Below are 11,458 nucleotides of genomic sequence, written 5' to 3'. Positions count from 1 at the left end.
CAGTACTACCTCTTCCATAGGAACCTTTTTCCGTTCCTTTTAATTTTGAAGCTCAAAAATTTTGCATCAGTGAGCTCGTTCATGACATGCACCAGATTTTTGTTAATTGTCTGTTTTGGGATTGGCAATCTGAGCCGGTGATTTGTGATGATGTACTGGTCAGTAACTTCTTTGCATTTACACCTGTTAAATGTAAGTCACTGAGTATATGATTCGATGGAGACACATGCAATACCTTATTCGTTTGTCGGGTTTGTTGCAGGCATTTCAAGATCAGGAGAACATAATTGTCCCACTTTTGTTCTCTCGAGGAGAACAATTATTTTGTCCATATTTATATACTCAGGGAGATATTCGAGAATTTTAAAGTAACAACCCTCTAGAGTGCTGTCACGAGATCCGAATTGGTAAACAAAATGTGCATGCTAAGAAGGTCTATGCAGGCATGGAAAGAAAAAAAAATTTGTAGCCCAGCCTGCAAATTGTCCGACCTACAAGTCAGCGGACTCCCTTGTCCAAGTTTGTAATTTGGTTTATGACTTGTTAAGTCCATCACCGATCACACATGTATAATGCTATCCAATTTTTCCAAAATTTATTGTACCGAAGAGTCTGAGCCAGTGACATATGAAGAGGTTTTGGTCAGCGTACTCATTATTTTGTCAGCTGTCATTTGATGCCATTTTTTTTATCAGTATAACGGTTTGCGGCCAATGCTTCTCGACTTATGTCTAGCAAGTAAAAAGACGCTGATCAGTATCAGCGAGCCCGTAATGAGACATGTATACTGGTCAGCGGTTTTTGGTGCAACAGCTGTCACTTCAACATCTCAATGTGGATGTCCGCCGTAACAACAATGCACTGAAGGAGTTATACGATTGCATTGGAGGCTAATTACACTTAGGGCCAAATGTTATTACATTTAGGACTTTATTACATTTAGGACCAAATGTTATTACATTTAGGACTTTATTACATTTAGGACCAAATGTTATTACATTTAGGACTTTATTACATTTAGGACCAAATGTTATTACATTTAGGACTTTATTACATTTAGGGCCAAATGTTATTACATTTAGGACTTTATTACATTTAGGACCAAATGTTATTACATTTAGGACTTTATTACATTTAGGACAGTTATTACATTTAGGCCTTCAACACCCCCCCCCCCCAAACAAAAAGGAAATCCCCGGACTCTACCCTACTCAGGCGAAAAATTAAGACTGCTCCCAAATTTTTTTTACCGTTTTCAGTTGAAAAGATGAATAATTTTCTAAGCTTGAAGACCCAATGTTTTAGTGTTTGAGTGAAGATTACATATTGGGGTGGGCAGCTAGTAATTCACAATGAATAGACTCAATTGCAAAATGATCCAGTGATCCAGTTTTAATTTTTTATACTGGTGGCTATTTTGTTTATGTATATGTATATGTCGGCGGTCAAACATCAGGTATGCGCAATCAGTTCAATTTTGGGCAGCTAAGCGTCAATTCATCTCGCAAAATTTCTTAGCAAAACATAAGAAACGACTGCTGTCATACATAGTTTTCGCGGAAAAATTGAAACGTTTATAGAAATCAATGAAAGGAAAAAAAAGAAGCGAAAAGGAAAACTCGAGAATTTACGAAGACGAATCTTCTTAAATTACAGGTATCCTTTTGTTTTTAAAATTTTGTTTTGAGCTTTAACAAAAAAATTATACTGACTCAATTGACCTAAGAGGTTGTTTGTAATTCCTGTTACACAAAGTCGTTACGACTTCCGGAAAGCATCTCATTTACCATTACAACGTTCACACAGGCACAAACGTTTGACCTTCGTCTATATTGCGTGTTTAACAAACACTTCAAGTTGCACCGCTCAAGTGCTAAGAAGGTAGCAGTTTTTCCGTCACGATACCTAGTACAACCTGCACAGTGGTCATTAAACCTGTCACCGATAAAAGCACCTTGGTAACATTAATCCCGAATAGTCTGAAAGCAAAATAATTTGCCATCTGCACCCGGTTGATGAAGAAATCTAGCGACTCGACATTGAAATTCCCGAGAGGTCTCTCATCTGTTTGTATTATAGTGCGGTTGACCCATTCGCGGAACTTGTTGCACTGGATGGTTACCGTGGCAGCCCAGTAGAGTGGCGACATGAAGAAGAAGAAGACCAGACAGGAGAAAAGCACCTCGCAGCCAGTGATGAGTCCGTTATTAAGGAGCAACTTCGGTGCAGGAAGAGGCTGGCTCCACGAACAGTTGTAAAACACTAACCTCATCACATCACCTTGACCTTCGCCTCCCAGAATCTGCCACAATTGAAAATCGACCAGCCAGTTGACAATAAAAGTGACGATATTAGCCAATAGCCACCATTTGATTGATTCGATTTCTTCGTTCATGAAATCGCAGAGTTCGTGATACTCGATAAGAACCTCTCGAAGTCCTTCAGACCAGTTTTCCAACTTGTCCTGGAGGTCGATGATCCTGATTTTGACAGCGGTGCACGATGCACTAAAAGCTAAGTTCATTGCTACACCTATTGCACCGCAGTAAATATACCCAAGGAAATAGATAAAGCCAATCTGAAGCCACGGAATGGGGCGAATCGACTGCGTGACATACAAGTAGATTAAAAGAACGAGATACGACAAAGTCAACATTACAAACGTCACGATCACGATCAGGCATGTTCGGCAGAAATTCGCTCGTTCGATGACCAAACTTATGTTCCTTCTCAGTCTTTTACGATGCTTGAACCCGTAATAGGCTCCGAAGTGATGCGATAGAGCAAGGCCCAAGAGTAACAAAATTGTCGGTAAGCCACTTGGTGAGGACATAATTGGGTTTTTCTGTACGCAGATCGCCAGAAAAGTTGATGGCATCCATGTTATAACAACAATCACCAGAATAAAAATGCGCCCGAAATTTCTCCATCTTTCTTCTTGAACAAGACCCAAATATTGCATTACTTTGAAGATCTGTTTTGTTCTTGTCTCACGGAGGCCAGCACTCAAAGATCCTCTTTCGGTTTCGATAGAAAATTTTTCCGGTAGGACATGGTTTGACTTTAAGTCTTTAGTCGAACCACTCTCACTACAAACAGTGTCCATGACAGGCAACGACAGAAATACTTGCTGATTATGTTCGTTTATATGTTCAATAGACAAGGGGAAACAGAAGCAGAAACGGTAAAAATCCGTTTTTGTGGCCAATCGGGAGGCAAAAGTCGGAGCCACTTAAGCGGGGAATTTTTAGAGCGCTTTCACGGATTTCAGTCGACTTCCGGTTACTCAAACCGTCACGCAATACGTGTCATACATTTGCTGCTATTCTATCCACAGTAACTCAAACTTCCCTCTTTCCAATTGTCTTCCGGTTATTTCCGTTCTAAAGTATTTTGCTCTCGACCATTAAACGAGCTCTGTAAAGTTAAGAAGGCTTCTTTTCTTATTCAAAATACAGAAAAAATGCGAATTAACTAACCGTGTTGCTTTTCAGTTAATTTTTGTCTTTATTTTAATTTTAGTATTTCACTTTATCTTTGATACAATGTGTTTTATCATATTCGGCTGCAGGTATTTGCGGTGACGCAAATATCCTAACGTAAAAATCACCTCAAGTGTCTCCCAAAATTCAGAATAACATCTTAGAGATTATCTGAAAGGTCCTACATATAATGACGAGGCCACAATAAAAAAAAAAAAAAAAAAAAAAAAAGAAATTGAACAGTTGTCACCGATGCTCCAAAACATTGGACTGAGTTATTGCTAAATGTCGTATTTTAAAATATCCGTTAAGCTGTTCTGTGAAGTCAATTAAAGGATGTTTTTATTTTTTACTTTGCCAATTTGTAATTATGATACATCGGTACAAATAAAAAAGGAATGACATACAAATATACATACACATAAATGCAGCTCCAAACGGAACCAAGACTGTATATCGGTGACTGAGAACCAAGACTGTATATCGGTGACTAATAACCAAAACTGTATATCGGTGACAGAGGTTTTGACAACTTGGGCGGAATTCATCATCACAGACCACAGTCAAGCTGGGAGTTGTTTCTCAGTCGAATATTCACAAATAGAGGGGACCGGTCATTATTTATCTTCTGAGGGGGGCAGGGGGGGGGGGGGCAGGGATGAAGGCGACGAGGATTATGGATGTGTCACAATAAGATTTACCTGATCCCCTCACCAGGCTCTGCTGTATTCTAATTATCCTCTTCATCAGAAGTCAGTTTTCTACAGCCCCCTCCCTTTAAATTCCGTAAAACGACTACTGATGCCCCTCTGTTCCCCCTGAACCAATGTGACCCCCCCCCCCCTCAAATAAAAAGAAATCCCCGGACTCCACCCTACTCAGGCGAAAAATTAAGACTGCTCCCAATTTTTTTTTACCGTTTTCAGTTGAAAAGATGAATAATTTTCTAAGCTTGAAGACCCAATGTTTTAGTGTTTGAGTGGTACACAATATTAATAATGCGCTTGGCTGAGTTCATCAAGCATATTTAAATTGCAATAAATGTGGTTTTCCATTCATAAAGATTACATATTGGGCTGGGCAGCTAGTAATTCACAATGAATAGACTCAATTGCAAAATGATCCAGTAATCCAGTTTTATTTTTTATATTGGTAGCTATTTTGTATATATGTCAGCGGTCAAACATCAGGCATGCGCAATTATTTCGATTTTGGGCAGCTACGCGTCAATTTCTCCAGCAAAATTTCTTAGGAAAACATAAGAAACGACTGCTATCATGCATAGTTTTCGCGGAAAATTAAAACGTTCATAGAAATCAATGAAAGGAAAAAAAAGAAACGAAAAGGAAAACTCGAGAATTTAGGAAGAAGAATCTTCTTAAATTACAGGTATCCTTTTGTTTTTAAAATTTTGTTTTGAGCTTTAACAAAACAATCGGTTATACTGACTCAATTGACTTAAGTGGTTGTTTGTAATTCCTGTTACACAAAGTCGTTACGACTTCCGGAAAGCATCTCATTTACCATTACAACGTTCACACAGGCACAAACGTTTGACCTTCGTCTATATTGCGTGTTTAACAAACACTTCAAGTTGCACCGCTCAAGTGCTAAGAAGGTAGCAGTTTTTTCGTCACGATACCTAGTACAACCTGCACAGTGGTCATTAAACCTGTCACCGATAAAAGCACCTTGGTAACATTAATCCCGAATAGTCTGAAAGCAAAATAATTTGCCATCTGCACCCGGTTGATGAAGAAATCTAGCGACTCGACATTGAAATTCCCGAGAGGTCTCTCATCTGTTTGTACTATAGTGCGGTTGACCCATTCGCGGAACTTGTTGCACTGGATGGTTACCGTGGCAGCCCAGTAGAGTGGCGATATGAAGAAGAAGAAGACCAGACAGGAGAAAAGCACTTCGCAGCCAGTGATGAGTCCGTTATTAAGGAGTAACTTCGGTGCAGGAAGAGGCTGGCTCCACGAACAGTTGTAAAATACTAACCTCATCACATCACCATGATCTTCGCCCCCTAGAATCTGCCACAATTGAAAATTGACCAGCCAGTTGACAATAAAAGTGACGATATTAGCCAATAGCCACCATTTGATTGATTCGATTTCTTCGTTCATGAAATCGCAGAGTTTTTGATACTCGACAAGAGCCTCCCGAAGTCCCTCGGACCAGTTTTCGAACTTGTCCTGGAAGTCGGTGATCCTGATTTTGACAGCGGCGCACGATGCACTAAAAGCTAGATTCATTGCTACACCTATTGCACCGCTGTAAATATACCCAAGGAAATAGATAAAGCCAATCTGAAGCCACGGAATGGGGCGAATCGACTGCATGACATACAAGTAGATCAAAAGAACGAGATACGACAAAGTCAACATTACAAACGTCACGATCACGATCAGGCATGTTCGGCAGAAATTCGCTCGCTCGATGGCCAAACTTATTTTCCTTTCCAGTCTTTTATAATGCTTGAACCCGTACAAAGCTCCGAAGTGATGCGATAGAGCAAGGCCCGAGAGTAACAAGATGGTCGGTAAGCCACTTGGTGAGGACATAGTTGGGTTTTTCTGTACGCAGATCGCCAGAAAAGTTGGTGGCATCCATGTTATAACAACAATCACCAGAATAAAAATGAGCCCGAATTTTCTCCATCTTTCTCCCTGAACAAGACCCAAATACTGCAATACTTTGAAGATCTGTTTTGTTCTTGTCTCACGGAGGCCAGCACTCAAAGGTCCTCTTTCGGTTTCGATAGAAGAATTTTCCGGCCGGACATGGCTTGATTTCTGGTCTTCAGTCGAACCACTTTCACTATAAACAGTGTCCATGACAGGCAACGACAGGAATCCTCGTCATTGGGAATACTTGTTGATTATGTTCGTTTATATGTTTGTGGCCAATTGGGAGGAAAAAGGCGGAGCCACCTAAGCGGGTAATTTAGAGCGCCTTCGCGAATGTTCAGTCGACTTCCTGTTATTCAAAACCTCACGCAATACATTCTTACACTTGCTGCTATTCTATCCACTTTCTATCTTTGATTCGAAGTATTTTATCATATTCAGTTTCAGGTATTTGCGGTGACGCAACGTAAATATCTCCTCAAGTGTCTCCCAAAATTCAGAGTAACATCTTAGAGATTATCATATGAGCTGAACGGCCCCGCATATAATGACGAAGCCACAAAAAAAAAAAAAAATTGAATAGTTTTCATCGATACTCCAAAACATCGGACTGAGTTATGGCTAAATGCGGTATTTTAAAATATCCATTAAACTGTTCTGTGGAATCAATTAAAGGATGTTTTGTGGCTGACTCAGCATTCCCAAGAGAGACAGCGTCAATAAAAATGATATCAATACTGATTCCCTTCATGTTGATTAAACAAATTGAAGCCAAGTGCCTTGTGGACACTGCTAACTCACGCAACGGCGAGCAAAGTTCAAGACCTTGTCACTACCCACTCATAAAAAAAGAAAGAAAATAAAATAACGCAAATGGCAACGGAAGCGGAAAAATTTTGATGTCGTCATAGTTTCCCACCTAGTTGAAAAAGAAAGAAAATAAAATGACGTAAATGGAAACGGAAGCGGAAAATTTTTGTTATCATAGTTCCCCTCTTAGTTGTCAATCGGTGGGAAAAGGGCGGAGCTACTTAACCCTTTAACTCCCAGATCAAATTCGTAATTCTCTTTATTGTAAACCATACAATTCTTATAATGTTAGTACAGAGAATTTATTATTAGATCAACAAATTATCCCCAAATTGATATTTTTCTTTATTCTCATCACTTATCTGGTTGATATTTTATTGATATTGTAAGGAGAAATTGTGTCTTGGTCACTCATGGGAATAAAAGGGTTAAGTAACGTGGAATTCTATCTACGGTAACTCAAACTCCCACCTTCCTATTTCTCTTAAGTTATTTCCGGTTCTATAGAAGTTTCCTCTCGATCACCAACCGAGTTCCGAGAAGTTAGGGAAGTTTTTTTCGAATGCAAAGTACAGAAAGTGTGAAGAAAACATACCACCGGTGTTCTTCTTTCCTCGTACTTCTCAGTTTCATTTAAGTAAATGTATTTTACTCTATCTATAATTTAATATCGTTTATCACATCATTTTCACGCACAAATATCTCCTCCGCTGTCTCCCAAGTTCGATATTCCAAAATTCAAAGCAACATTTTGTATGGATTATATTGATTTAGCAATAATTTACCACAAAATTGTAGCCTTTTGGACACTGCTAACTAACACGACGGTGAAACAAAGTCCCAAACTTTATAAGGCAATGTTGGTAAATTTATTACCTCACTGGTATCTCCGTGAAAGTGAAAAAGGGGTTTCTGTGTAGCAGAGCTACACAATTAATCTGTATATCTTGGCGTGTCCGCACGTCTCAAACATAGAGTATATTTCAGCGAAGCACTGGTGTGTGTCCCCTCGGCGGGGAACACAGCAGTGCAAAGCTATCTGGGATACCCAAGTGAAAGGTGCGGTTACAAAATAATAAAAAAGTATAACTGATTCGCAGGCTGTGCGGTAGATTTTCCTGTGGATCTAGGTCGCAAATAGTTTCTTCTAAATAACCACAATTCTAAGAACCATCCCAAGGAAGTGTCAAATACAGGTCAGTAAAATGAGGAAATATCTCACGGAAGGAGGAAACCCAAAAATTATAAACTGAGGACATCATTGGAGCGCAAAGAACAGACATTTCACAACAAGTTTTTTGTTTTATTAGTAGCAGCTTTCTGTGTTTCCCCTTCTTTTTTTTTTCCACGACGGAACCATCAAGCTTTTTGCTTGCACTAAACTGATCTCTATATCACCTTACGATAAAAAATAGCCTGTAAAGAGACTGGGATCGAAATTGTAATGCATTCGTCCCAGGTCCCGGCTGATGGATTTTGGTGAAAAATGCACCATTGTTAAAGTCTGGGAGGAGGGGGGGGGGGTGTTTGGGGGGAACACGTGGTTTACAGTAAGAACTGGGGGGAGACTAGTCGTCTCTAACAGAGTTTGCAGGTGGGCTATAAAAAATTGACTACCAATGAGGAAGTTTGTCCCATATACGGCTTGTAAATGAGTCACGAGTCGTAAAACTGAGTTATCGATCCGTGCGGATCGTAATATGTATTCATAAGTCGTACGATCCGTGTTTCGTTTAATAGATAGGCGTTGCCTCTTGTCGACAGATTTATTCGATGACAAGAATCGTGATTGACATTAATTCAATAGATTGACTTAAAAGCGTTAGGTAATTATGTTTCAAGTCAGTTTTTCAGCGGAATCGAAGTGAGGAAGAAGTTATTTTGTTATCGTTTTTCTGTCTCTAAATCCGCTTACCTGGAGAATCTGCTAACCCGTAAAGTGAGACTGTTGTAACGACCCGCCACAGAAGTAAGTTTACATTGAAATTTTGTAATTTAGTTACAAGATGAAGACATGATTTGCGTTTGTTCTAATTGCGAATTATAAATGTATTTCTTTTAGATCGAATAATTATTAAAGCTTGGCTTGATATTATACGGTTTGTGGTGGTCATTTGATCTAACCAGTTCCGAGTAAGGAAACAATCCGTACGAGTCGTCTAATTTGTTCACGAGTCGTAAGGTTGTGCTTTCGATCCGTGAATGTCATTAGGGAGACTTCAAATTTTTTCAACACTTGAGAGTCTTTCGGGCTTCTAGTTCTAGTGTCTTTCAGGTCATGGTGGACTTTGTCGATTCGTACCCTCCATACGATCCTAGCAGATTGTCTAATGTATTCACGATTCGTCTAATGAATTCACAGGTCGTGCCGTCGATCCGTGAATCTCGTTAGGGATGCATGGGTTTGTCTGTTGTCATCGTAGTGTGTCGATTCTTACGATTAGTACGATACGTGCGGATCTTTTAATGTATTCACGGGGCATACTCAAGGATTCCACCAGACGATATCCTGGGCGTAACTTGATATGGAGTTGATAGGATGCAGTCCACGAGAAATTGCAATATCATGTCAATTTTTGCAACTGAGACGGCCGGATATTAATAATTTCCGGCAGCTACGTGGCGCAGTCTCTTTTGCAGACTTCAAAATCTTTACCTCACAATGTCTTATTGTCATAGATTGGTTCGCTCGACAGCTGGGTTTGAGCCATTATCACCGAAGAAAGATCAGTTTAAACAACGGTCTCGGTTCGCCACAATCGTGTATTGTTATATACTGTAAGGTTACATGTTCTTTAGAAGTCTCCAGGCTATAAATCGGCTCTCACGATTGCTGGGTTTGACTCATCAGAAAAGAGTTAAGAAACTGTAACTTAAAAAACAGCCTTAGTATTTCTCAATCGTGATATGATTATATTCTGTAAGGTAATATGTACTTTAGAAGTCTAGTAGCCATACAATGATTTCACGATCGCTGGGTTTGACCCATAAGTTAAAACAGGACAAGGTTCAGTTACTGACAACAGTCTTGGTTTTCCGCAATCGTGTTATGACTATATGCTCTAGTTTTATATTCTTTAGAAGTCTCCTAGCCATAAAGTGGCTCCCATGACCCTTGGGTTTGGTAAAATAAAAGACTAAAGAAATTTTCCATTAAACAACAGCCTTGGTATTCCACAATCGTGTTATGATTACATGTTGCTGGGTTACGTGGGCTTCAGAGGCCGTTACCGGCGTAATTTAAACAAAGCCAATCCAGTGTTTTGTCTTTAGTATTTCAAATTCAATCGTACAATAAAACCTCACGCCACAGACGTTGGCACGCTTTTGCTACCAGGGAACAATTCCAAACAAGTTACACGTTTTCAGACGTTGTTAATTAGATGTGTTCTTATGACAACATTGAAAGAATGTCTACAGACACTGGGTGTCTCTGAGCCTGGAATCAAAAGGCTTTGAACAGCGAGACGTTCACTAGTTTGCCCATTAGTGAAACAGAAGAGTCGCCATGACATATTCCTACTGGTTTCGCTTCGTTTAAAGTCGGTAAACTTTTGCGTCGAGCTCAGATTGTTAGCACTAATTTTAAACATCATTTTTCGACAAAAGCGTCCCTTTGTCTTGCAACACGCCGTTAATCACTTAAGTTGGCTCTAACAACGATTCAAATAATTGTTATTAACTCGTAAATAATCGTTGATTGTAAAATTTTCTTCATTTGACGGCGGCATTTTTCAATACCCGTGACTTCATTCAAGGTCAAAACTCTAAAAACCACCGCTATAAATCAAAACTCCTTCACGCGACTTATGCCTAGAATAGCACAGCACGAAAAATTTCAAGCCTCGGGGTAAAACAGCGGCTTCACAAAGAACTCCGTTGTTGAAATAAAGCTTTTGTTTAGTCAGGTGGTAATGGTAAACTTGTGTTTTGAGTTTCGCGAAACTGTTATTTACTCATCTGTTTATTTCGTTAAAGTTTTGTTTAATGAACTTTTAATAAGCAACACATCAACCGCGTTTACGCAATTTTCGCCGACCTGAGCTTTTAAACTCTCATTATCTTGTCTTGTGATTTCGCACTCAATAAAACAATTTGTCAGATCTTTAACATAAAACACTCTGATAACAGACTAGGCATTGATTATCTCGTAGATAGGTAAATACGTAATTCTGTGTTTCAAACGAATAGAACCCCATGCAGGCGAAGCTTTCAAACAATTACGAAAGCATTGCGGCCATGTATTATTCGCGGTGTTTACAAAACCTTCCAAGTGCTAACGAGTTTGCTGACGATAAACAATAGAAATGTAAAAACACGCTTATTTCACGTGGTCTCACCTATTTCACAGTTTTTATATTTTACACCGATACCTCCCTGTTCTCAGGAGCGTTTTTCTGTTTACAGAAATCCCTTTTGAACTGGAGTTATCAAGTGTAGTATTATGAAAAGAATGCATTGTGGTTTCCTAGGTCTCTCGAGAACACTTCATGAGGCACTTAACCTGAAACAATGATTCTATGCCATCTA

At 39.4% G+C, this 11,458-nt stretch overlaps 2 protein-coding genes across 2 annotated transcripts; both read right to left on the bottom strand.

The window, feature by feature from the left end:
- Nucleotides 1-1,366: 1,366 nt before the first annotated feature.
- Nucleotides 1,367-3,300, bottom strand: LOC113672380 (uncharacterized). Its single transcript, XM_027188667.2, has one exon. The coding sequence runs from the start codon at nucleotides 3,104-3,106 to the stop codon at nucleotides 1,874-1,876; it is 1,233 nt and encodes a 410-aa protein (XP_027044468.2). The 5' UTR covers nucleotides 3,107-3,300; the 3' UTR covers nucleotides 1,367-1,873.
- Nucleotides 3,301-4,593: 1,293 nt separating this feature from the next.
- Nucleotides 4,594-7,173, bottom strand: LOC149040368 (uncharacterized). Its single transcript, XM_089182354.1, has one exon. The coding sequence runs from the start codon at nucleotides 6,323-6,325 to the stop codon at nucleotides 5,093-5,095; it is 1,233 nt and encodes a 410-aa protein (XP_089038480.1). The 5' UTR covers nucleotides 6,326-7,173; the 3' UTR covers nucleotides 4,594-5,092.
- Nucleotides 7,174-11,458: the final 4,285 nt, after the last annotated feature.

This window comes from Pocillopora damicornis, chromosome 9 (genome assembly GCF_964200805.1).
Source record: "Pocillopora damicornis chromosome 9, jaPocDami1.2, whole genome shotgun sequence".
Taxonomy (NCBI): domain Eukaryota; kingdom Metazoa; phylum Cnidaria; class Anthozoa; order Scleractinia; family Pocilloporidae; genus Pocillopora; species Pocillopora damicornis.
The sequence above is the reverse complement of the archived record's forward strand: the minus strand, read 5'-3'. Positions and strand labels throughout refer to the sequence as shown.